The sequence below is a fragment of the Talpa europaea genome, assembly GCF_964194135.1.
Source record: "Talpa europaea genome assembly, chromosome: 12".
Classification (NCBI taxonomy): Eukaryota; Metazoa; Chordata; class Mammalia; order Eulipotyphla; family Talpidae; genus Talpa; species Talpa europaea.
Window position 1 is genome coordinate 8964559 of NC_140079.1, and position 26717 is coordinate 8991275.

General features: G+C 51.0%; 1 protein-coding gene across 1 annotated transcript; it reads left to right on the plus strand.

Annotated features, from left to right (window-relative positions):
* Positions 1–681: 681 nt before the first annotated feature.
* Positions 682–24782, plus strand: ATCAY (ATCAY kinesin light chain interacting caytaxin; the record flags this gene model as incomplete). The annotated part of the gene is made up of 10 exons (XM_084248670.1): positions 682–758; positions 10440–10498; positions 11835–12056; positions 13854–14039; positions 14410–14512; positions 15505–15636; positions 16380–16466; positions 21288–21386; positions 22265–22300; positions 24381–24782. 10 exons carry the CDS (start codon positions 682–684, stop codon positions 24454–24456), a joined length of 1077 nt encoding a protein of 358 aa, XP_084104796.1. The 3' UTR covers positions 24457–24782.
* Positions 24783–26717: the final 1935 nt, after the last annotated feature.

Below are 26717 nucleotides of genomic sequence, written 5' to 3' on the forward strand. Positions count from 1 at the left end.
CTTAAGCCACCAGTTAGAGCGATGCCCCCAACACCACCTGTCCTCTGAGCTGGCTCCTCAGAACAATGAAAACGAAACAGGCATATTGGTTGGTAAGAATTGTGATCCTAATTTCCACGCCCCGTCTGTCTGTGCTCTGCCTTCACTAGTCCTACATTAGCAGGTTGTCAGGACTTGCTTCCTCATCAAGGGATAGAGGGACAGGGCAGATGGCCTAGAACAGAGAGGGTGGGTTGAGGTTGACCCGTTCCTATTTGAACATGAAACTTCAGTACATAAGTCATTAACACTTAGTATAAATGACTTTATTTAATTAACTGCTTCCCAGTTGAAGTCCAAGATAAGGGAGGCAAGATAAACGCTTTCAGAGTTTCAAAGGGAGGGGACTTGTCACTGGAGGCGCAACTCTTTCCTGGGTTCAAACTCCAGATCCACGTGGGTGTGCTCTGCCCTCTGTGGCTCCATTTCACAGTGGTTTTTTTTTTTCCATCTGTAAAATGGGAAAACCTTGTGAAACTGGTTTCCATAGAACAATGGACTAGCGAGCTCTTTGCAGATTTATCTGAAATGCTTTGTGTGAGCAGTGGGTTGTCATTATGATGATTTGCCAGTAAAACCTCTGTCTGTGACTCTCCTGCAGAGCCTGTTCCTGCTTCAAGTCGGCCCCTCTTCCTGGCACCCATGGGGACTACTGAAGCCACCCTCCGGATGGAAAATGTAGATGTGAAGGAAGAATGGCAGGACGAAGGTCTTCCCAGGTACAGCTTCTCAGGGCTACATGCCAACCGCGGAGAGAGTGGGTTGATGTTTCTCTGAGCTCGGGGTGTTGGAGACACTGCCAGTTGACCCAGCCAGGCACATAGATCTGACGAATTCTTTAAGATGGATTCCCCTTCTCCCCACTACCCAAAGCACACAAAAAAGCTCCCATTCCAACACTATTTTAAGAACTCTAAACATTCTTCTAAAACTATCTCATGGGCTATTATAGTTATTTCTCATTAACAATAGTGATATATTCTGAGAAACGTGTCAAGACATTTTGTTGTTGCACAAATGTCATAGAGTTTAAGGACACAAACTTGTGTAACCTACTATACCCCCAGGCTCTCTGACGTAGCCTGTTGGGACCCCATCATACACATGGTCCACCACTGACCCAAACGTTGTTGAAACATCATTAAGCACGGCCTCCCTGGTGGCGCAGGGGTTAAAGTCTCAGTGCTATCAAGCTGTTGCCAGCCACTGCAGCCTGAGTTCAATCCCTGGCCAGGGAGCTACCTACATGGGGCAGCAGACCTCTCCTGTCTCCCTGCTGCTCCCCTCAGCAGTGTATTTCCGTAGATCCGCCTGTTCTGCTCCCCACTCTGTCTCTGGTGAGTCCTCTCACCCCTCCCCACACACACCTCTGGCCTACACCCCAGTTCTTAGATGCATAATTTTTTTTAAATCTTTAGAAAAAGAAACATTGCTAAGTAACACATGGTTGTAATTTATTACAAGCAGGTATAGGATATTCATACTGTCCTAATAGTCTAAATATTTTACATTCTTATTCGTGGTGTGTTTCCCCACCAGATGGGACCCTGCAAGAGCGGGGGTCTTTGGTTTAATGACTGCTGTATGCCAGCACAAGGGCAGCATTTGGCATACAGTGGTGCTCAATTGATATTGGGGGAAGGGGTGACAGCCACTGGTGGAAATAAAAAATGCATAGAAAGAAAACTTTGCCATTTGCTGCAGCGATATGTCTGCCACCACACCTTAACTCTCCCCCCGCCTTATTTTCTCCCCCAGAGAGGCACTAGGTAAGGAGAAACATCAGCACAGTCTCTCCCTCATTCTTTGGCAGGTTATATCTGCTCATCTCCCTCCCCCTTTAAAAGCAAGAGTTTGCCCTCAGGAGATGACACCAAAGAGTTCGCTCTATAACTATCTGGGAAAGAATTGTCAAAGGAACTGAGCACATTCACCCTGAAAAAAGACGATCTCTAGCTCCAGAAAATCTCAGTCAGTGACGTTCCCAAGACAGCAAAACTAGGCTGATGAACAGGCATGAAAGGGACATGAGTTCAAGTCCAAGACAGAATACACTACCCGATGGGCCATACATGTTTTGGATTGGCCCCGTTACAAGACAGAGTGGGCTGCTGGGGAGGTCGCTAGCACTCTGTTGATTGAGTCCAGGCTATGTTGAGGGTGTCACTGCCTCATCTGGGAACTTTAGTCCCTTTCTGAATCTACTTGTCTTCAGTCTCTAAGTTTCAAGCTCATGTAGCCACACATCATGTAGCAGTTTGGTCTATGACAGCCCACATAGAAGATGAAGATGAAGACAGTCCCAGTGGATTATACCTTAGAGGCTTAGCGTGTAGCAGGCTGTGCCACCGGGGTCTGGATAATTATATTCTATGATGCTGGCATAAAGACAAAATTGCCTGAGGACACATTTCACAGGACATGTCCCTATTGTTGAGTGATTATACTTGAGGTTCTTTATAGTGACAGGTGCCCTTTCTCAGAATAGCTGAGAATCTCTTATGTCCAGTTCCATTGTCTACAGGAGTTTGTCTTCATGAAAGCAAGTGTTCTGGGGAAAAAGATGGCCCCTTTGTCAGCTCCAACCTCCTGTCCTTTTGTCTTTAAATTTTTCCCCCTTTCAGATGTATTCCTTCCTGTACACCCTTCTCTTGAACGCAATTATAAGAAGCACTGATGTGTGCCTGTGCACAAAGCGTCTCCTGAGGCTTGGACAGTTAAGGGTATTTTTTTGCAATGAACTTTTGTTAGGAATTCTCTGGAATAGACAAGAACTGGTTTTTACGGTGGTCACTGCTCCTAGCATGGGAGGTTTGTTTCATCCTACGTAGAAAGCAGCTCTCCATGGGTTCCTTCCAGAGGCACCAAATGTCTGGGGCTGGGTGGAGTCTCTGGCCAGTCTTTGCCTCATTTACCATCTGATCCCACAAGTTCTGGCCTCTGCTGAGCCCAAAGCAACCCTGGACCTCAACCTTAAGAACCTTCTGATTCAACTTCATCTCTCCAGGCAGCAGCAAACCCCAATGCACCCTAAATATGAGAAATTATCTTAGGACTCAGCTCAGTGCTCACCTTACCTACTCTATTTTTGTTTCAGCAGCACAACGCAAACCACAGGTATGAGCTTCAGACCCAGATGGCCGTGATTTCAGATCCCAATTCTCCAACAGGCTTGCTCAGTCACCTTGACTGACTCTCAGAGCTGCACCTTTGTGCCTCTGTTTCCCATACGTAAACTAGGAACAATAGTCCTGCCTGCAGGAAGCACGAAGCTGAGAATCCTAGTAGGCATGTGAAGGGAGATGGGCTATGGAAATGCTAAGTGCTGCCCAAGTACATGAGCTTGTATCTTGTTCATCCCAGTTCCATTTTTCTGCCCCCTCCATATTTCAAAAGCAATCCCCCTTTTCCAAGTCTTCATGGGACAAAAATGGAGCTGAAGACAGCTGCAAATGTGAATTTCTTCCAGCTGCAGAGGGTTCCTTTCCCCTTTCAGTAAGCCAGTGTCTGTAGTATAGAGGTCTCGCTGTGTGGGCCCCCAGTCAGGAGGCATGCCTTTGTCAAGACTTCTGTCTTCCTCATTCTGGAAGAAATGAGTGCAGCTCCTTGATGCAGGGCCCAGCTGCATCTCAACATAAGCACCTCTGTCTCGTGCTAGACAGCCTACAATTCTATTCCTTCTAGCCCAGTGGTCCCTTCTCTGTCTTCCTGCCTCTCCAGGGGTGTCAGAGTGCTTGTTCTGTGCCCACAACCCCCTCCTCCTTCCATTAATTTCAGCTTTCCTTTGCCTCGTGCCCTCCTGCAGACTCCTGTGGAGCCAGAGGGCAGCCTGGAGGTCATCTAGCTCACTGCCTCATTTTCTCCATTCATTCGTTCTAATGATCTGACCCAACTATATGCCAGGGCCCTGGGGACACATGGAAAACAAGGCAGCCCCCTTCAAAGGGTACTCACGGTCTGGGGCAGAGATAGGTTGTCCTCTTAGGACATCACCACCCAATGTAAAATTGCAGCTGGGTCCATGGTGCTTGGAAAGATCCTGGATGGGCTCTGACCCTGAGTTTTGAAGGTTGAAGAGAGGTGAACAGGGGAAGGATGCTGGGGGTAGGGACCAAGCAGAGAGTGTGGTACATTCAAAGGCCCTGAAGTCAATGGATGCAGTGTTCTGGGAAAAGCTGAAAGAAGGCAAAGGAAAGAAACTTCTCCACCTTGGTGGGGAGGACTTTGTGCAGGGTCCACAGCTAAGGTGAGACAGCGGCAGGGTTAGATGTCTGACTGGTGCCTCAGCCGACTCTTCTCTACACAACTGAGTAGCACAGGATTTATTTGTTTATTTGTAAGTTTGTAAACTGATATGGCCCCAAACTTAACAGAAAAAATTATAAGAATTGCATAAGGAGGGCCTCCCCGGTGGCGCAGCGGTTGAGCGCTGGGTTGCAAAGCTGCCTGCGGCCTCTGTGGCGCCGGTTCGATCCCCGGCTGCTCCCCGGCCACCGGAGGAGGGTCCCACATGGCGCGCAGACCTCTCCTGCCGCCCGCTGCTCCCCTCAGCAGTGTGCTTCGGTCCTTCTGCCTGCTCTGCTCCCCGCTCTGGCTCTGGAGAATTCTCTCACCCTCCCGCGCTTCTGACTGTACCCAGTGCATGTATAAACAAACAAGCAAACAAATGAATAAATAAAACATGCCTCTATTAAAAAAAAAAGAATTGCATAAGGAATATCTGTAAACTTTTACCCAGATGCTCCAATTTTCAACATTTTACTCTCTTTGCATTGTCATAAATTCCATCTGCTTCCTTCCCCTCCCCCACTGTGTCTTTTTTCCTCTGTGTCTCTTCATGTACATAAGCTCAGTTCCTATTCGAATCTACCCAGCCCTGTGCAGGGTATACCCATGCACCCTTCCTCCCACCCCTGGCCCAACATACCCACAGAGCTAATTTTGTGTCACTCAATTCAGCCATTCTAGGAACTGTGGGTTTGGGACAGAAAGTGATGGAGATTTCAGAGCATTCTCAACTCCCTCTGCTTGCCTCAACTCCACAGTTCTCTCTCTCCTGTGTTCTAGCCACACCCAGATCATTTTTGCTTGTCTCTTTGTCTGTCTTAGTCTTCTTAGGCTGCCACACAGAATCCTGGAGACTGGGCAGCTTGAATAATATTTATTCTCTCAAAGTTCTGGATCTCAGAAGTCCAAGATCAAGGTGCCAGCAGGGTGGTTCCTGGTTAGAGCTGTGTCTGGCATGTAGATGCCCATCTTCTCACTGTGTCCTTGAGCAGACTTTCCCCTGGGCTTGCTTATACAGACAGCTCTCTCCCTCCCCATGGGATCAGGGTCCCTCCCTATCACCTCATTTAAACTTCATTGCCTCCTGTAGACCCTACTTCCAAAAACAGATTGGGGGAATTCCTTCAATGTGTGGATTTTGGTGGGGGCTGGGGGTGGGGAATCAAATCAGTCTCTAACATCCTTTTTGCTAAGACTAAGCATGACCTCTAGGAGCAAAGATCTTGGTGTTACTGTCCATGGTCCTGATCGCTGCCCCATCCCTTCTAACCCAGTTAAGAGTCAACAGACCAAGATGAGTAGACAGAGGTAATTACAGGGAAATAAAAATTATAGGGAAGAAAAGGCACAGATTTGTCTTAGCATCTAAAACCAACAGCTTGCCAATATTTTTTTAATGCTTCTCAGAAGTTCTCCGATTCCCTTGGCTTAACTCTTTGGACATCATATTACTGAGTTTCAACACTGTTGGCCCAGTCTAGAAAGTGTTTTTGCTGTTGCCATGCACCAGAAGTGGACTCAGTCAGACAGAAACAGAGGCTAGGTAGCCCTAGAGGAGAGACCAAGGCTGTGCTGCTCACACTTAAGGCACTAGGAGGCTAAATGCCCTTCAAGCCCCAGAGCACAGCTTGGGAGACTCAGGAGGCATTGTCAAGGATCCTGAGGCCCACAGTGCATTTCCAATGCACTTTTTTACAGCACAAGTAATATTAAGTCAGAGGCTAGAATTAGAGAGTAGAATTGGATTGAGGAGCCACTTATGAAGCCAGAAGACAGTAGATGTGAACCATATGTACCAAATACCTCACAGCAGTTCCTGAATTTTGCTTGATCCAATAGATGGGCACTAGAACCTAACCAAGTTGGCATCAAACTGACTTCCTTCTTCTCCCAGCCAGGACCCTGCCTCTACCTATATACCTAAGACACACAGCTGACCCTTAAACAACAGGGGTTCACACTGTGTGGGCCAATAAATTTCCCAATAAATACAGTTGACTCTCTGTGTCTGAGGGTTGGGCATGTGTGGATTCAACCCACTGCCATCTGACATCCGCACTGGTTGATTTCTTAAATGAGAAACCCACTGGTATGGAAAGCCAACTATAAGGGACTTGAAATTCTGTGGCTTTTGGCATTCATATTGGGGTGAGGGGACCCTGACACCAATCCTCCGTGGATACCAAGAGAAGACTGTTAAGTTTTGGGGCAGTCAAATGTTAGAGGGGTGTTTTAGCCTCTGGAGGGCTGTAGTCCTTCATGTCCCTCATAGCTCAAGGGCCAGCCGTATTTGCTAGATGGATGAAAAGCACTAATACTAACCATTTTACTGATGAGGGAAACCGAGGCCCGGAGCAGGAAGAGTACACCGGACACACAGCGCTGCAGAGCTCAGGGCTGGCGTGGGCTGTCGGCTCTCAGACTTCTGTGCAGTTTCCCTCGTCATCCTCAGGTTCTCACTTCGGTGTTTCCTGCAACCACACAGATTAGTCACCGAAGCAGCATCTGTGCGGATGGTCCAGGGAGAAGCAGCTGAATCACATCCTGAGGAGAACAGGAGATAGGGGGGCTACAACATAGTTTTCCTCTGGAAGTGACAGTGACGGGACAGGGCACCAAAGGGTCCCTGGCTGCTGGGGGTCAGGGGAATGCGGGTCCCTGGGTTTCCTCCCTGTTGTCCCCACAAGGGATGACACACACCTTCTGGGCGGGCACTAGGGGGCAATAGAGGGCAGCGCCTAGAGCCGCCTGCGCCTCTGGGTGGTTCATCCCCGGGGCAATTCTGCAACCCAGCCCGCTCTCACCTCTGTGAAACAGGCGCCTTGCAGGGTTGCTGTGAGGACCCAATAAGATCATGCTGTGAACATTCCAAGCTGGCACAAAGTGAGTGCCCTGTCGGTGGGGTAAGTGGAGATTTTAGCTGACTCTGGAACAACAGGAACTGCAGCCTCTGACTGACGGGGCAGGCAGTGTAACTGAGAGATCAGGAAGAAATAAGTAAGGCCCAGAGGAATGGAGTGGCCACTCAGCGCCTGGTGACTGTTATCACATGTGAAGGGCAGATCTGATTGCAAAAACGGTGGAAATCTCAATTTTTCATGTCACATCTCTGATTTGACAGCAAATTTAAAATATTTTTAAATGCTGTGTGGGGGCAGAAGAAAACCAGGACAGGGCTTCAGCAGTCAGTCTTGAACTTTGAAGTTTTGGGTAACCTTGCAGATGGCAGTGTGCTTTCTATTCTTGGGGCCCCTAGACCGTATTCAGGAGCCACTGGCTGCTCCTCCACCCCATGTTGAGGGGAGGGGTTGCACCTGCAGACAAGAGGGGCAGAGCATGCTCATGAAGTGGGTGTGGGAGTTATTCAGCCCCACCTGCTCCTTACAACCTTCTGACTTTATTTGAAGTTTGTGTTTTCTTTTAAAATTGAGGTGACATCCTTTTTCTATGAATTCATGCTGCGATAACTCCCTTTTCTTCCTTCTGTGGCTTTAAATAGAAATTTTAGTTCTGCACAGTTGAAACATTAAAAATTGCCAAGGTAAAAAAAATTAAGGTGAAATTCATGTAACATAAAATTAACCATTTTAAACACACTGTCCAGTAACAGTGCATTCACGATATTGTGCGATCATCTTTCTAGTTCCAAAAAAATTTCCATTACCTCAAAAAGCAGCCTCTGTCCCCATTAGCAGTCCCCCCAATTCCTGGCGTCCATGACTCTCTGTCATTTCCCTGTGGCTGGGCCTGTCCTGGACGTTTCTCATCAGTGGACTCATACCGTGTGGCCTGCTGTGTCTGGCTTCTCCCCCTGAGCGTCGTGTGTTCAAGGTCCCTCCACTCCACCACTCCACACCCTTTTCATGGCGGAATGATTGTTCCAGTTGAGGGGATGGACACATGTGAGTTTCCATTCACTCACTAATGGACATTTGGGTTTTTTGTGCTTTTTGGCTCTTCTGAATCATGATGTTATGAGCATTCACATATGAGTTTCTGTGTAGACCTGGTCTTCATTCCCTTTAGACCTCAGTTCTGTGTTGGCCTTTGACCTCCATGAGAGGAGGGTGGTGTCCGATTCATCCACTACCTCTAAGACAACCAATGCACCTGGGAGGAAGTGGTGACTCAAAGACCTCTGGGTGCATGGTGAATGGGAGAAAGGCTGGGGGAAGGAAAAGGAAGAAGCTTGGTTAGATTCCACCCTGAAAAAACCGGCACTTTGCACCAAATAAAGAGCAGAGGCAAGGGAAGAAATTGTTTTTGAAAAGGAAAGGGAAGACGCATTCTCCTGGCCTTCCTGTGTTTTCAGCTTCCTTTCAGTCCCTCTCCAGCTTTCCTCTTCGGCACTGCTGAGTAGCAGAGTTGCAGAGATGAATTAACTGCAGTTTCCCTGAGTCAGCCCGACCTGCAGCGAGAGCCTCTGAAAGCCACGTGCACTCTGACATGTCTCCCTGCAATTGAATACTTCCCCGGAGAGCAAAGCAGCCAGAGCTTGGGTCAAACTCGGGTAGCGTGAGCCGCTGATCCAAAAAGCAGGCCAGTGATTGCCAGAGAAGCAGATCTTCTTTTCGAATCCATGCTTAGCCAAGTTTCAAGGGGCACACATGCATAGTTGCCTGCATGTCATAAAGGGGAAAAAAAACTTTTTAAAGTTTTAGATTTACAGAAACATTGCAAGGATATTAGAGAAAGTTTCTATATACTATCTCCCCTCACCCCCCGTTCCCAGTTTCTTCTAGGAGTGACATTTTTATTAGGCTGGTAGATTTGTCACTGTTAATAAACCAGTATTGATACATTAGCATTAGCTGAAGTCTGCAATTGATGCAGATCTCCTTGGTTTCCTCCTAAAGTCCTTGTTCTGTCCAGGACCCTGTCCAGGTTCCCACATGACATTTGCTCATTACTTCTCCTTAGACAACTCTTGGAGAGTTTCTCTGACTTGCCTTGGTTGTTTTTTTTTTTAAAGATTTATTTATGCATACAACAACTGGGGTACAGGCCAGAGGTGCAGAGGGTGAGAGGATTTGCCAGAGATAGTGGGGAACAGAACAGGCAGACTGACTGAGATACACTGCTGAGGGGAGCAGTGGGCGAGACAGGAGAGGTCTGCTGCACCATATGGGTAGCTCCCTGGCTGGGGGTCGAACTCGTGCTGCAGAGGCTGCGGACAGCTTCACAGTGCTGTGCTTAACCCCTTGCACCACCAGGGAGGCCCTGACTTCCTTGGTTTTGATGACCTTGACAGTTTTGAGAGAACTGGGCAGGATCTGTAGAATACTCTCAATTGGGGTTTATGAGATATTTTCTCATAGTTAGGTTGGAGTGATAGGTCTGGGGAGGAAGAGCGCAGAGGTGAGGGTCCTTCTCATCTCAAGGTATTGGGGTGTGCCATCCCCACAGCTCCTCGCTGCCGAGTTGACCTTGGTCCTCTGGCCAAGGTATGCGGCCAGATCACCCCTCTATAAAGTCGCTCTTCCCCCATCTTGCTGTCTTTGGAAGGGAGTCACTCTGCATAACCCACAATGACCAAGTGGAGGACTGAGTATCTACATATGTTACCTGGATTTCTGCAGGGGATCGTCTCTTCTCCCCTATTTACTTATTTAATCATTTATTAATATCCGCATAGACCCATGGGCACTTACCTTGTACTTTGGCTTACAATCCAATGCTCCATTATTTACTTAGTTGCACAAATGGAGCCAACATTAGCCATAGAGAGCCCCTTCCGATAACTGCTCTGTGCACATCACTTACTTCTTGCTGCTCTTAGTAGCAGTAATGATCAAAGACCAAGCCCTGTAGGGTCACATATGAGCAATGCTACTCAGATCCCCAGGTATGCGAGCCTGTGCTGGACAACATTCTCGCTCTCTCTGGGTTCCAGCTTTCCCTGCATGAAAAGAACAGAGAGGCTTATTTATTGGACGATGAAGGAAACCCTGTAGCACTGATGTTTTATGATTTTTTGTGCCAATAAACAAATGTGTTTTGGTCCAAAGATTCCCCAGAACTAAACAGATTTTGTTGCTGCTGTTTTGTCTGAACCCCACACTCCTGTGACTGGATTTGGGGTACCTGATGTCCACTCCTGGCTGGATCTGCAGACCACTCCCAGAAGACACAGGGATGGACGCCCTTGGTAGCCCTGCAGAAGACACATCCTGTAAGTTTGCACACGTGCAGAAATGGGAGCTCTGCTTCTAGCTTCTGCCTGGGACTGTAGTTGCAGAAATGCCAGAAGCCGTGTCTCCGGGTGCAGTGTCAGGGCATAGGGGCTGCTCTGCTCTGAGGCCTGCAGGAACAGCAGCCTTGGTGGCCTGAGGCAAGTGGGCACAGGCATGAAGCCAGCACCGTGCTGCTGTGTGTCCTTGAGCCAGCTGCTTACCCTCCCTGTACTGTCAAAGCCTCACCTAGTAAACACAGGTAGTGAGCGTCCTCCAGAAAGGGCTTGGAAGAATTCAACGAGGTGATTCCAGGAAACTCCCCAGGGGGTTCCAGGTGTAAAGTCGGTCCTGGGAGAGCTCTGCTGCCCCATTACCCTAAGTCCAAGAAAAAAATTCAAAAGAAAAAAAAAAGCTAAGAAACTGGCCATTTCATTATGGCTGAATCTCCATCCTATAAGCGGGAACAAGATGGTCCTATAGGTTTATTAATTTTGTCATCCCTGACCACGGAATGAAACCAAGGGTGAGTTCCTAAAGTCTCTGGGAGATCAGCCCCTTTCCCTCGAACTAGATTTGGGGACAGATGATGGTTTTCCTCCAATGTAAACCTGGAAGGACTCTCTCTGTCCCAGCTAGTTATCTGATCGACTTGAATGCCTTGAGGGTAGCCCAGGAAGAGCAACCACCTCTCCAGGGAGACTAGAGTCAAGCTAAGAGTCTGTCCAAGTCCTGAGGGAATAGCCACACAACCAGTTGAGTGGCCTGTGCCTCTGTTTGCTCATCAAGTAAATGGGCTTGAACCCCGAACTCATCTCATAGGGCTATTGCAAGGTTAAAACATAAAAATGCCCTGGGAGAGCTTCACAGAGTGTTTGGCCTCTGGTACATGGTCAATAAATGTTGGTTATTGAAGAGTCCAACATCAGAGAAAGATAAAAAAGAATGTGGCATTTTCTGCTGGTCCTATTCAAGGGTAACAATAATCACACTATAGATAAGTCTAGAGCCTGGCAGGCTACCCCACCCCCCTCCCGTGAATCCCATTTTGCAGATGGTAAAAGCAAGTCAGACTTGGAGCAGTGAGGTGGCTCTCCAGGGTCATGAAGCTCAGGAGTATCAAGCTCAGGCTTGGAACCCCAGTCTGCCCGCATCCAAGTGCCTGTCCTTGATCTCCATGGCAGGGCACTGATAACACTAACTGCTGCTGTGACAGGGTGTCCTCTGAACCTTATCCATGCCCAGGACGTGATGGAGCTCCCACCAGGCGGGGGCATGAAGAGGAGGTGCGAGACAGAAAGAGCAATGGGATTTTTGTTTTGTTTTGTTTTCCGGCAGCCCCTCCAAACACGTTAAACTTCAATGGGGCTCATCGCAAGCGGAAGACACTGGTGGCCCCGGAGATCAACATTTCCCTGGATCAGAGTGAGGGCTCCCTGCTGTCTGATGACTTCTTGGATACCCCCGATGACCTGGATATTAACGTGGATGACATTGAGACCCCTGATGAGACTGACTCGCTGGAGTTCCTGGGGAATGGCAATGAACTGGAGTGGGAAGGTGAGGATGGGGCTCCTCTCCCGGCATGCCTAGCCCCCAAATCCAACCCCAGTGCACCTTTGGCTTCCTGGACCAGCTTACTGGAGCCATCCATGCAAGTCCACAAGCTTGGGTGGGGCTGGGGTTCTAACACCTGAGGGTTATCTGCCCCTCTGACTTCATGCATATTTCTCTAGTGGGTTTTTCTGGGGCAACAGATTTCATCTGAGTCTCAAAAGCAACCAAGATCAAAACAAAGTGCCGCCAACCGATTCAGCAAGTGTTTGTAGACTATATATGCAGAAGTTGGGGTTGGCTGAGGCCCAGGGGATACGGTGGCGATGTGTCAGGAATGGATGTGCCTGCCACATGCAGGGGGTCAGAAAGACAGATGCCACCAGATGAAATGTGTGCAAGGTAATTGCAGCTGGTTGCAGGGAACTGGGGTGAAGTGGTGGGATAGAGCAGAGGATCTCAGTGAGGTTACTTCTGTCCAAGGGAATACTGGGCGATGTCTCGGGATGCCTGTGGAGGTTATGATTGGGTGGAAGGGGCTTATATACTACCCAACACCCCACAGTGCCCAACAACCCACCTGATATCAACATAGCCAACAGGAGAGGCCCTGACATTATTGGGGAGGGGGGACTAAGTAGACCCCTGCTCCTCTCTCCCTCTGACTCAGTGTGTATATTTAAATGTGTGCAACTCCCAAGACATCCAGAGGGCAGATGAGGATGGAACAGAGTCTCCTGGGGTCAGTGGAACACGGGGTCTCCCCTGGGTGATTCACCCTCCAGGGACACTGGGTGAAGTCTGGGGACACCTGTGATTGTCATGACTGGGGATGCACCTGGCATGGAGTGGGTCAGGCCGGAGATGCTCCACCCCAGAAAATGACCCAGGTTCAAAAATCCACAAAACCAATGGGGAGAGCATGAGCTAGGGCAATGGTGGGGGTGGTTGAAGGCGGTCGGGACAGGTCTCACTGGGTGGGTGTTACTTGAGCTGACCTAAAGCAAGAACATGGGGAAGGCAACCAGTGTGCTTGGAGTATGGGGGGCTGAAAGGAGCCAGACTCAGGGGCCAGCAGAGGCTGCATGGATCACACAGAGCTTAGGAGGCTACTTCCAAGAGTGTGGCTTTTATTCCCAACTCACCGGAAACTTGCAGCAGGGTGGACCTGTCTGATTTCCAATCTGTATTTGGAATGTTCTCTTTGCAGGGCTGGGGGATGAGCTGATGGTGGGAGGGGACTGGGGACAGAAGGGAGGCCCCAGAGAAGGGTGGCTGGATGTCCTCACAGGACATGGTGGTGGCCAGGAGGTGACACAGAGCCCACAGCACTGGGGGACAGGATGTGACAGGAAGGAGAAAAGTGAGTGACTGTGACACCAGGTTTCGGGACCTGCACAGCTAGGAATACAGAGGAGCCGTTTCCCAAGGCGGGAAGATCGCAGGATGAAAGTCGAGAAGGAGGTGGCTATTTTAAGAGCCGTTAATACCCTGAAAAGCCCAGAGAGGGAAAGGACATGTGGACGATCACACAGCAAGTCGTTCATAGAAAGCAGCTCTACCGAGGTGCGCGGCCTGACCTCTGCCCCAAACACTCCCCTATATCCCACAGTTGCAAAAAAAATTACTCTTTGGACCTCGTATGTTGACTCCCAGACCCACCATTTCGCCCCGTCGCCCAGTCTGACATTCCACCAGCAAAGGGCGGGGGAGCATTTTGGCCTGTGAGCTGGACTCAGCGGTCCCAGCAGCTCAGGGAGTCCGGACTCAGGCTTCTGCTCTGCTCACCCCACCTGCTTCCAGATGACACCCCGGTGGCCGCCGCCAAGAACATGCCCGGGGACAGCGCGGATCTGTTTGGGGACGGCGCTGCGGAAGAGGGCGGGGCGGCCAACGGGCGCCTGTGGCGGACGGTGATCATCGGAGAACAAGAACATCGCATTGACCTGCACATGATCCGGCCCTACATGAGGGTGGTGACCCATGGAGGTGAGATCGCACCCTCGGCCCCTTCGCGCCTCCAGCTGGGCACCCTGAGCCTGCTCAGCGGCCCCTTCATCTGAGTCCCAGAGTCTCTGGGTGGGCAGGGGTGGAAAGTTGCCTGGGGCGAGGCATAGACAGCACACAAGGGGGTGCCTACGGGGGTGGCCGGTGGTCCCATCAAAGGCAGAGACAGGCCGGGGTTTGCGGGCTCCCCCAGCTGGGCGGCTGTGACTCAAATCTGTACCTTTTGAACATAGGCAGCAGGAAGGGCTGGGGTGACCCCGTGAGGGCCTGGGGTGACCCAGACCCGGCTTGGAGCTCAGAGAAGGTGCTGCCCAGGTCCGCCTGGGGTCACTCACTGGCCGCCTCTCCCCAGGGTACTATGGCGAAGGTCTCAACGCCATCATTGTCTTTGCTGCCTGCTTCCTTCCGGACAGCAGCTCCCCCGACTACCACTACATCATGGAGAACCTCTTCCTGTAAGTGCCCCTCCGCCACTCTGCCGGCAGTTCTGGGGGTCCCAGATGGTGGGTGTGGCCTCAGCCTGCTGGTCACAGGAATGACCTGAGGGGACTGACCTGAGTCCCCTGCTTGCCCCCTGGACCCCACTGGCACAATCAGCAGCAACATTATCATGATCGTCACTCACTTATTGAGCATTTATTATGTGGCCGCACAAGGGCTCCCTCAGTGATGAATGGCTCTGCCCTCACCACAGCCCCATGGGGTAGGTCCGTGTCTCCCACTGAACAGGTGCAAAGCCCGAGGCACTGAGAGGTTAAGACACTCAACTGAGGACACATAGGCATAGTTTTGTTACATGGGAGAAAGCTGGTACACTTAAGCCCCTGACAGATAACCATAAAGAGCTCAATAAATCATTATTACTCATATTATCATTGTTTTGAGGATTTCCATCTTACCCAGCAGGGCATAGGATGAGCAGGTCCCCTTGGAAGGTCAGACAGGAAAGTGGCCTAAGATACCAGGGCGTCCAGCCCAGTCCCTCCCCCAACATAAAGATGGATGGAGGAAAAGATTTTTCCGAAACTATTCAGGAAGAGATGGCACAGGGACAGGCTCCGGGGTCCTAAAGTCCAATGCAGTGGGCTGTTTGCTGTAAGTGCCTGTTGTTGCCTGTTTCTGGGGCTATAGAGACCACTCAGGGTTTTTGGAGAAAGTAAATGTAGCCACGAATCTAAAGCACTTGGCATTTATTAAGTGCTCGATAGAATGGCAGCTACTTCTGTCATTATGCCCACTGATGCACATTCAGGGTGGACGGGACACACACACACACACACACACACACACACACACCCCACCCCCACCTTCGAGTGTGCCAGGATAGCCAAGAACACCCTAGCACAGCCAGGAGAAGTAAAGCAGGTGAAAGCACAGGTGGTCACTCTTGACTGGGACTTCCTAAGTCCGGCCCCCCGTCATGACCCTGTGTGTGCCCTGTGACCAGGTATGTCATCAGCAGCTTGGAACTCCTGGTGGCGGAGGACTACATGATCGTATACCTGAATGGTGCTACCCCCCGGCGGAAGATGCCTGGCATCGGGTGGCTCAAGAAGTGTTACCAGATGATTGACAGGAGGTGAGTGGGTGGGACTGGGGGCCACCCCCAGGACCAAAGACTCCCAAGTCTGAGCTCCTCTGGAAGGTTGTGTATTAGCTCAGGCAACTGTTATAGCGCAGCACAGACAAGGATGCATAACCGACAAACCTTTATCCTAACACTATTGGGGGTGGAGCCATGACTGCTGTGTCCTATTGTGTCTGGCTCGTTTCACTGAGCATCGTGTCCTCAGTCCAGATCCATCCACACTGTCACGTGTCAGAATTTTCTTCCTTTTTAAGGCTGCGTAGTATTCCATTGTATAGATAACCTTCATTTATCCACTCATCTGTCAGTGGACACTTGGGTTGTTTCCACCTCTTGGCTACTATGAATAGCCTCAAGATGAACGATTTCTAACTCAAGCAGCTGATGCATGCTTGCACCCCAGGTTAGTGGTGGAAGCTTGGAGGCAGGACTGGACACCCCTGGGCATTCGGTGATGACTGCACAATGTTGGCCTCTCAGCTCCTGCCCGTCTGGCTGCTGGCTCTGCACCACAGGGCTCCTCCAACTCTGCTTCTGGGGCCTTAGGGACCCCCACAAACTCCCAACACCACTCCGGGGGTTGGGATCTGACAGGCAGTGTGACCACATGGACTTAACAAATGGCAAATGCATGCTGCTCTCTGCTCTCCACTCCCTCTCCTGACCCTCCTGTGCTCCTTGCTCCCCAAGGGCTCCCCCGGGAGCCATCTGACTTCCTCTGCCTTCCCACACAGGTTGAGGAAAAATCTGAAGTCCTTAATCATCGTCCACCCATCCTGGTTCATCCGCACCGTGCTGGCCATCTCCCGCCCTTTCATCAGGTGAGGTTGTGACCTGTGAAGCTCCCCATGGGGGTTGCTGCACCTCTTTTTTTTTTTTCATTTGCACTTTCTAGATCCCCTGTGATGAATATCACAGCTTTGAAAAGTTTTAGAGTCTGTATAGGCAGATGTTGCCTTTTTTACCAATTGAAGGTTTATGGCAACACTGTGTCAGTTGAGTCTGAGGCCACTTTCCAACTGCAGGTACTCACTTTGCTCTATATTTTTAAACTAAGGTATGTGCATTAGGGTATTTTAAAGATTTATTTTTATTTATTTATGCATATAATAACTGGGGTGTATGCCAGAGGTATGGGGGGTTGAGAGGATTCACCAGAGACAGAGTGGGGAGCAGAACAGGCAGATTGACTGAAATACACTGCTGAGGGGCGCAGTGGGGAGACAGGAGAGGTCTGCTGCACCCTGTGGGTCACCTCCCTGGCCAGGGATTGAACTCAGGCCATAGTGGCTGCCCACAGCTTCATAGTGCTGAGTCTTTAACCCCTGTGCCACCAGGGAGGCCCAGGTATGTGTATTGGTGTTTTAGACATAATGCTGTCTCACTGACTAGACTACAGTATTACATAAACATGACTTTCATATGCACTGGAAAACCCCAAAATTTGCAACTTGCTTTATTGCAGTGGCCTAGAACCCACCTGCAAGATCCCTGTATTATTATTGAATGACAAAGGAAAAATAACAACAACCAGCCCACACCTCTTGGATGCTGGATACTTTTAAGCCCATTTTATGGATGAGAAAACTGAGGCTCAAAAAAGTCAAGGGACTCACCCTATCACACAGCAAGATGGCTAGCCCACCACACTCCCCTAGAAACAAGCCTAGTTCCCACCACTCCAAAGCTGTGGGGGGTCATTAGGACCCTAGGGGGGCTGACCCACTCTGGGCCAGTGATGCGATAAACCAATCCATGTGTGTTTTGGGGAGTTCCCTAAACCACTCTCAGATTGGAGGATTCACAAAACTCAGATTGTTATACTCGTGGTTACAACAGCAAAAGCATGCAGGTCAAATCCACTTTGGGCGCTCAAGCCCGTTGGCTTACCTCACCCTTACAGCACCTCCAGCAGGTGCGTGCATCCCTCACAGAACGGCCTGCGTTCTGAGAAACGCCTGGTTCCGTAGTACTGTCCCGCCAGAGTCATAGAGCGTCATCCCAGGGGCCTGCGTGAGCCCCGCACACCTCGGCTACACAGCATAGCCTGTGGGGGCCCCATTATATGCATCGGCAAAACGTCACTAACCACACGGGTCTGTGAAGGCACCCAGAAGAATACAGACGGAGTAGAACAGAATGAGGCCCGTTGAATGCCCTAGTCAATCAAATAAAACTGAATGTACATTAATGTAATGTAATTCAAAGCATTGAATTAAATCAAGAGCCTTAATTTCCACTTTCCCAGCGGAAAGATCTGGCTGGGTGAGTTGAATAGTGAGTCAGATGTTGCTCTGACATCTCGCCTTGCTCACTCACGGCATGACAGGCCGGCAAGGTGGTGGCCTCGGAGCCTATGTTCTGTGCTCCAAGCATCCGAAAATATTTGCGTATTAGAAAAGTCAGGTGACTGACGCGCTACTTATGGATAATCTGCGCTGATGGCGAAGGCACCAGACAAAACGGTGAACACACACGTCCCAGAGCAGCCTGCGTCCTCGAGTGTCCACAATGGGAAGGCACACTGGCCTTGAATAGAGATAATTCTCTCCCTCTGAGTTTCTTCATGACAAATTTTGAGGATGCTACTATGGGCTTTCAAAGAAAAGATAGAGAGGGCCTCCCTGGTGGCGCACGGGGTTAAGCACAGCGCTGTGAAGCCCTCCGCAGCCTCTGCAGCATGAGTTCGATCCCCGGCCAGGGAGTGACCCACATGGCGCAGCAGACCTCTCCTGTCTCGCCCGCTGCTCCCCTCAGCAGTGGATTTCAGAGGATCCGCCTGTTCTGCTCCCCACGCTGTCTCTGGTGAATCCTCTCACCACCCCCACACCTCTGGCCCAGCTCCTGTAGGCATAAATAAATCTTTTTTAAAAAACAACAAAGAAAAGGTAGAGAGGGGCAAGAGAAATCAGCTTACCTATTTAAAAGTGGGGAAAGCAGGGGAGTGGGCTGATGCTGACCTGCAATCAATCCAGCCCTCAGAGACTGATTATACCTCGAAGAACACTCCTAGCTGTCCTCTGATGAGCTAAACATTAGGAATGTGCCTCACCCTGGACTGGCATTCTCCCTCCCCAGAGTCCCCCATGGCACAGAAAGCTGGACCCAGCCAGGCAGAGGATCGTTACACCGAGACTCGGTGTCGGCTTCCAGCCCTGGGCACTGCAGCTGTTATCACACCAGGCTCAGGATGTGACTTTTACCCGTATTTATAGATTGGTGCTCAGAGCATCAGGTGCTAGCTCTATGCACCATAAAAAAATTAAAAATAAATTAAAAATCTTTCTAACAAATCCAATCAGTCCACCCCCAGAGCCCCAGAGATGCGGGGATGGGGGGTGAGAGGATTCACCAGAGACAGAGTGGGGAACAGAACAGGTAGACCGAGTGAAATACACTGCTGGGGGAGCAGCGAGTGAGATAGGAGAGGTCTGCTGCGCCATGTGGGTTGCTCCCTGGCTGGCATTGGATCGAACTCGTGCTGCGGAGGCTGCAGATTGCTTCATAGTGTGGTGCTTAACCCCTTGAGCCACCAGGGAGGCCCCGATGCCTCTTTTCTGAGGATAATTTTTTTCATGAAAAAAGTGTTGAGCAGATGGAGATGTGCGTTTCTGAACACCTGGCCACTTTGTGACCCCGCGAGAGACATCCATGTATGCAGAAATAAATAAATCTTTAAAAAAGAGAGAAGCGTCCCCAGTCCCCAGGAGCATCAGATATGGGTCCTTGCCAAACTGTTCTGTTCCCCACTCTGTCTGTGGTGAATCCTCTCACCCCCCACCCCCGCATCTCTGGCCTGTACCCCAGAGCTTGTATGCATAAATAAATAAATCTTAAGGAAAAAAAAAAAAGAGGCTTCTGTCCAGGAAACCAACTTAACTGCAAAGGGAGAAATTCCACTTAATCACCGCCCATCAGCCTTCTGCTGAGTACCTGGCTTAATGTCCTTTTCTAGATGCTCTGGACTGCATCATTCATCACGTGGCTCGCTTTACACTGGTTGCCAGGAAGCTTGAACCAAACCTTTATCAAACCTCTAAAAATAGCTATAAAACTTCTTGACACACTTTTGTAGACTTCTAGCTCCTTGTGCTCCTTTTAGCTCCTTTTAACTGTTACTTCATTCTTTGATTATTAGTATACTAGTTAATAGTCTTGGCCTCATATTTCTCATCATTAGAAAAGACTGTCTAGGGGCCTCCCCTGGTGGTGCAGCGGTTGAGCGCTGGGCTGCGAAGCTGCCCGCAGCCTCTGCAGCGCCGGTTCGAGCCCCGTCTGCCGGCGAGGGTCCCACATGGCGCGACAGACCTCTCCTGCCGTCCGCTGCTCCCCTCAGCAGTGTACTTCGTCAGTCTGCCTGTTCTGCTCCCTGCTCTGTCTCTGGTGAATTCTCTCACCCTCCTGCGCTTCTGACTGTACCCAGTGCTTGTATAAGTAAATTAATTTTAAAAAATAGAAAAGATTGTATAACCTTGAAAAAAGTTGATTTTACCAAAATTAGGTTTGTTTTTTTTTTAAGATTTATTTATTTATTATTTATACATGCACTGGGTACAGTCAGAAGTGCGGGAGGGTGAGAGAATTCACCAGAGCCAGAGCGGGGAGCAGAGCAGGCAGAAGGACCGAAGTACACTGCTGAGGGGAGCAGCGGGCGGCAGGAGAGGTCTGCGCGCCATGTGGGACCCTCCTCCGGTGGCCGGGGAGCAGCCGGGGATCGAACCGGCGCCGCAGAGGCCACGGGCAGCTTCGCAACCCAGCGCTCAACCGCTGCGCCACCAGGGAGGCCCCCCAAAATTAGGTTTAAAACATTTTTTGAATAACCATGAGTTCAAAGCAATGTGGCGTGACAAAGCACTCCATGTGACAGACGACCTGAGTGCAGGCTGGGCAGAAGAGGCTGTTCATCCCCAGAGAATGGCCAGTGAGTCAGCAAGCCCACGCATGCCCTCCGCATGCCCTGCTGACTAATGTGCCATCCCCAGCGCTGACGGCAGTGGTAGGAAAGCATCCTGGTGGGAAATTAAGGCTCAGGAGCAGTCCTAGGAGGATGGAAAAACAGCCAAGAATCTGGTAGATTGTCTTGCCTTTCTGTTTCCTTTCAAACAATTTCCTCAACTCGGCAAGGACCCATATCTGATGCTCCTGGGGGTTGAGGACCCTTCTCTCTCTTTTTAAGATTTATTGATTTCTGCATACAAGAGCTGGGGTGCAGGCCAGAGGTGTGGGGGGTGAGAGGCTTCACCAGAGACAGAGTGGGGAACAGAACAGGCAGATTGACTGAAATACACTGCTGAGGGGAGCAGCGGGGAGACAGGAGAGGTCTGCTGTGCCATGTGGGTCAGCTCCCTGGCCAGGGATTGAACTCGTGCTGCAGTGGCTATGGATAGTGCTGAGACTTAACCCCTTGCACCAAGGAGGCCCTGGGTACCCTTCTTGCAGGGCAAGAACCCCCCAGTTCTGTTCTGTCCACCCACCCACGAGGGGCAGGAGGTCGAGGCTGCCATGGACGGGGAGGGCAGGCTGGGGAGAGGCGCCTGGAATCAGGTTGTGTGGATACCCCCTGTGAGCTCTGGCTCCTTCTGGCCCTAAGCAACCAAGCCCAAGGTAGGACTTCAGATACCCCCTCCTTCTTCTCCTGCCAGTGTCAAATTCATCAACAAGATCCAGTATGTGCATAGCCTGGAAGACCTGGAGCAGCTCATCCCCATGGAGCACGTGCAGATCCCAGACTGCGTGCTACAGTGAGTGTCCCGGCACGGGCAACCCCTGCACCCCCAGTCCCCCAAAGCCTGCCAAGAGGGGGTCAGCACACCACAGGGGATGGGGGCCCACACACTCCACATCCTGCCGACCCTTGGGCCACCCAGAACTTGAGGACAACAGCTGTGTTTCCTGTTATTTTGCACTAGCATTATATCAAATTGCAGTAAAATAATTTAAATTTTGCCATCTAACCAGCTCAGTGGCATTAAGCACTTACATTCTTGTACAGCCATCCCCACCCTCAGGCTCCAGAACTTTCTCATCTTCCCCAACTGGAGCTCTGTCCCCATTAAACACTAACTCCCTCCCCTCCCCCATCCCCTGGCATGCACCATCCACTTCCTGTCTCTCTGGATGTGGCTCCTCCAGGGCCTTCCTCTGAGTGGGTCACACAGCGCGTGTCCTTTTGAGCAACATGTCCTCAAGGTCCATCCCCACTGCAGCTGTGTCCTTTTTAAGGGTGAGTAATATTCCCTGGTCTGTACAGTCACCGACCTCTCTGGGGACACCTTCCGAGAAATGCATCATTAAGAGGTTGCACCATTGTGACAAAGTCATGCAGTGGAGTCACAGACCTGGATGGTACACCGGCCCTCGGGACCATGGCACGTGTGGTCCCGGTGACAGAGAGGTCTTTCAGGGACACTTGACCGCTAACATTTGTTTTATCCATTCATGCACCGATGGACACCCGAGATGTTTCCATGTCTTGGCTGTGAACATGGGTGTAAAAATATCTCTACAGATTGGTGTGCGTTCAGTTAGGACAGAGAATTGTTTCTCTGGTTCCGAAGGGGAGGGGATTCCCTACAGGTGAGGGAGGCTGTGTCTCACCTGCTTCCCTTCTCTCTTCCAGGTATGACGAGGAAAGGCTCAAGGCCCGGAGGGAGACGTCTGTGTAAGTTTGGGTCAGGGCTGAGCCAGGGTCACACTTAGGGCCGAATGGTGGTTTAGGCTCCGCAGGACCTAACGTCAGTGTCGTGAATACAGACGGCTCAGGGGCTCATGCCCTTCTTTTGAGGGGTTAGGGTCAGACCTGGGTTTGAGTCCCCAATTGGAGTGATATTAGACAATGAAAAACTTCACAACCTCCTTAGGAGTTACGGCAAGAAATCAGGAACCGTGCAACCCACTGGACAAAATGGTGGGCTCCACAGGAGTCACCGCAGCAAAGAGAATATTAAGTTTCCCCTTTACAGAGGGACACAAGCCCTACTCAGCGCTGACCAACCCAGAAACGTTCCTGCACTAACATGGCTGGCGGCATACCCTGAGCAGTGCTCACAGAGCCTCAGGCGTCCCTGGCCCTCCCGGCTACATTCCCACCCACTCCGAGAGCTGGGCAGGGCGAGGCTGCCTGTTGGCATTTATGGCCCAGAAATCTGAGACTCACACTGGCGAGGCACCTACCTGCCCGAGGCCACCAGCAAGTTCCTGAGAGAACCAGACTTTGAGTGGGTCACGAGTGAGCATCACTGCCAGCCCTGCAGGAGACAGAGGCAAATAAGACAGAGTCCAGATCCAGAAGTTTCCTCTGACAGCAAAGGAGGGGCATGGCTTGCCAGGACGGGGAGTCCAGGAGATAAGAAGGGGATTCAGCAGAGGAGACACATAATAAGCAAAAGCATGACTGTGTCACCCAGAGACATTTAATGCTGATGGAGGGTGGACCAGCAGAGGTGGCTGGAGGGCGGGGCAGCTGCAGGAAGGTAGGACTCACCTGTGCCTTCTTGTTCCTTCCATCCTGTCTTTTTTTTTTTTTCATTTTGGCAAAATACAAGTAACATAAGATGTACCTTCTTAGCCATTTGAAGGTACATTTGAAGCATACCAGTGGCACTAAACACACACTGTTGTGCAGCTGTCCCCACCCTCCAGCTCCAGAACTTTCCCATCTTCCTCAACTGGAGCTCGACCCCATTAAACATTAACTCCCACCCCCCCAGCCCCTGGCACCACCATCCACTCCTGTCTTTCTGGATGTGACTCCCGGCCCCACCCGTGAGTGGATCACACAGCATTTGTCCCTGTGTCTGGCTGATGGCTCTGAGCTCCATGTCCTCGTGTCCATTCACCCTGTAGCTGTCAGAGGGTCCTTCCTTTTTATGACTGGATACTACTCCCGCATCTGGATGGACACACCACGTGCGCCCTCTCCTCCCTCAACAACCCTGGGTTGTGTCCGCATTTCAGCTATTGTGAATCACAGTGCTACAAATGTGCACGTACAAATGTCTATTTAAGTCCTTGTTTTTAATTCTTTTGGGTGTGTGTGTGTAATTATCTGTTTGCTTTTTTGAGAAACCATGATTCTGGTTTCCTAGAGCCTGCACCATTTTACCTTCCCACCAGCAGTGCTCAAGGTTCCACGCTGAGCTCCTCCCAGGGTTCTCAGCTGCAACCCCCACCATTGCTCCTCTCTGTTGCTATGTACTGGCCATCCCCATGGCTGTGAGGTGGATCTGTCCACCGGCCTTTTTTATTTTTCCTCCCTCCTGTAGCTCCCTTCTCTGTCTCCCTGTCGTTCTGTCTTTTCTGTCTCTCCACAGCTGTGTCTCTCTTTATGTACACGTGTGTGTGTGTATGTGTACACATGACTCTCCTCCCGCCCCATGCCTCAGCTGTGGTCGGGGACAGACAGGACGCAGGGCCCACCCTCCGCATCACAGCCTGGGAAGGGGCAGTTTTCCCCGTGCATGGATAAGTCCTTCCCCAGCGATGTGCAGCGATAAGTGCTCCAAAGGAGGGCCGAGGGCCTGCCTCTCCCCACTCAGGCCCACACTGTCCTCCTCACGGTCACCTCCAGCTTCAATCCCCCTGGGCAGTGGTGGGGCAGCCTCTGGGGCTGCACTTCCCTCTAGCAACACCCTCCCAGGTCACACTCCAGACAGGCCAGTGCAGGCAGCAGTGGGAGCTGAGAGCCCCGAGTCCGCACTGGCTTGTCCTGCCTCACCCCCTCTTTCTAACCCCAGCGTGCGGCCACAGCCGGAATTTGTCCTGCCCAGGTCTGAAGAGAAGCCAGAGGTGGAGCCAGAGGAGGACAGGTAAATGCCCAAGTTACCACTGGCTGCTGAACCCTGGGGGGCCTGGGGAGAAAACTGGGCCTCCGTCAAGGGATAGAAAGTAGAACTACGTGTCCCAGGCCTCCTGCCTTCTCCCTTGTTTTTTTTGTTTTTTGTTTGTTTTTTTGTTTGTTTGTTTGTTTTTTTTTTGCGGTGAAAGTCACATAACATGCAGCAAATGAGCCCTTTTAAAGTGCTGGATTTGCTGCACTTGGTGCATTTGCAAGGCTGTGCAACCATCACCTCTCTCTAATTCCAGAACATTCCATCACTCCAAAAGGAGACCCTATACCATTCAACATTAAACATTTGCTTCCATTCAGCTCTTCCCCCCTGTTTTGCAACCATCCCGGGCGGGGTGGGTTCACCTTTGGTTCCAGACAGCAACGTAGCTCCCCGCGAATGTGCAGTTTCCTCTGGGCTTTCTCGGGCCTTCTCCTATGGTCTCTGCCTCTGCAGCTGCCCTCCCTCTTGTGGCCATCTTTTGAGTAACGCTGCCTTATCTAGCTGGCCTCCAGGCTCAGGTGTGCACACTCACGCAGGCCCGCACCCATACGCCAGGTGTCCACAATCAGGCACGCATGCCCCATGCCCACCCTCCCAGGCTCCTTCTGTGTTAACTCCACCAAGGCCACAGGGGAGAGCCACAGAGGTTAGAGGTGCAAAAAGCTGGACCAGTTCACTTACCCTACACCCCCCTCCCTTCTTTTTTTAAAATCCAACAAGCCTCTACTGGCCAGCCTCGGGGACGGTGAGACACCTGGCTCTGGCCCTGCCGCTGTGAGATCAGACCTTCCTCCCAGAAGAAAGTGCCAGCATCCCCATGGCATCCCCATGGGTGGCTCAGCCTCCCCCGGCCTGGGGCACCCTGAGCAGTGTTAGTGGTATCGTTTTGTGTCCCTGGAAGGACCTGGTCTCCGTCACTGCCTGTCCCAGCCATTTGTTCCCAGCACACACGTGCTAGTGCTTTGAACCAGATGAAGACAAAACAGTGTGGGCCCTCCAGGGGCTCAGAGCCAGATGCCAAGTCTCCCCCAGAATAGGGAAATCATGCTGAGATTCCCTGCCTCTCCCACAGGTCTGCTCTGGTCACGGAAGATCAGGAAACAAGGTGAGTGTGGAAAGGGGAGTGACCTCTCTGCCTTTTTTTTTTTTTTGATGTTTGAAGTCGCGTCTACACCGCTGTGACTACTGCCCCATGATTTGTTGTTTGCGGGTAGGGGGTGTATTTGCCAGAGAGACCGGGAGACCGTGGTTGCCATGACAACAGGGCCTCCCTGTGGCAGGACACCCTTGCCCTGCTGAGCTCCAAGGAGGCACCATTAACATGAGGCCCCAGAGCTGAGCAACATGTGGCACCAAAGGATGCCCCCCTGGCACTGGTCCCCAGACGTTCAGGATATAATTCAGCGAAGGTACAATGGCGGCCCACAGCCTGTCCCGGTGTCTCCACCTGGTTCCTGCTTCTGTGTCCCAAAGACACGAGAGCCATTATGCTCAACGTATGCTGAGCACGGTGCAAGGACGGGTACAGACGAAAACAAGCAGCAGGAGAAGGTGCGCGCACCACGAGAGACCAGGTGTGAGCTTCCCGTGGTCCTCTCCCAGGGACCCTGTTCAGACACCCCGTCATTCTTCCAGCAACAACATAGGCGATACCCACCAAATGTTGCCAACCTGGGAGGCTCACCTGATCTTGGTTTGCAGGATATTCATTGGGGGTTGATCATACCGGCATGCCTGACCCCCCAGGTAGCTGACTTTAGTCCTAAGCATTTCCAGAAGCTGAGCTGATCACAAAGAGCCCCGCCCTAAATCACATCGTTAGCATACACTCTGGTGTGCGCCGAGTCCCAGCAAATAAAGACACTGATCAAGCTAAGGGCTTAGAAGAGACCTCCCAGGAACCAGGCAAGGGCCAAAGCGTTCTTTGGAATGTGCAGGGTTGTCCTTGACCACACACTTCTTAAAAACCTTTAACGCGGCCTGAACGCATGCCTTCGTACTGCCATGTGATTCAGGAAGCCCCAAGCTGAGAAATAAAATGGTCTTTGACCAGTACTGTCCCCCGGGACACTGACAAGCAAGCCCGCAAAGCATTTCGGGCAGGAACCTCTCAATCCATGCCTTCTGGAGATGAATTCTCATCCCCCGACAGAAGACACAAGGGAGTCATCCACCATGGGTGAAAGTCGGCACATATAACAAGGAGCAGAATCAGATCCCCTCCCAAAAATCCTCAAATAG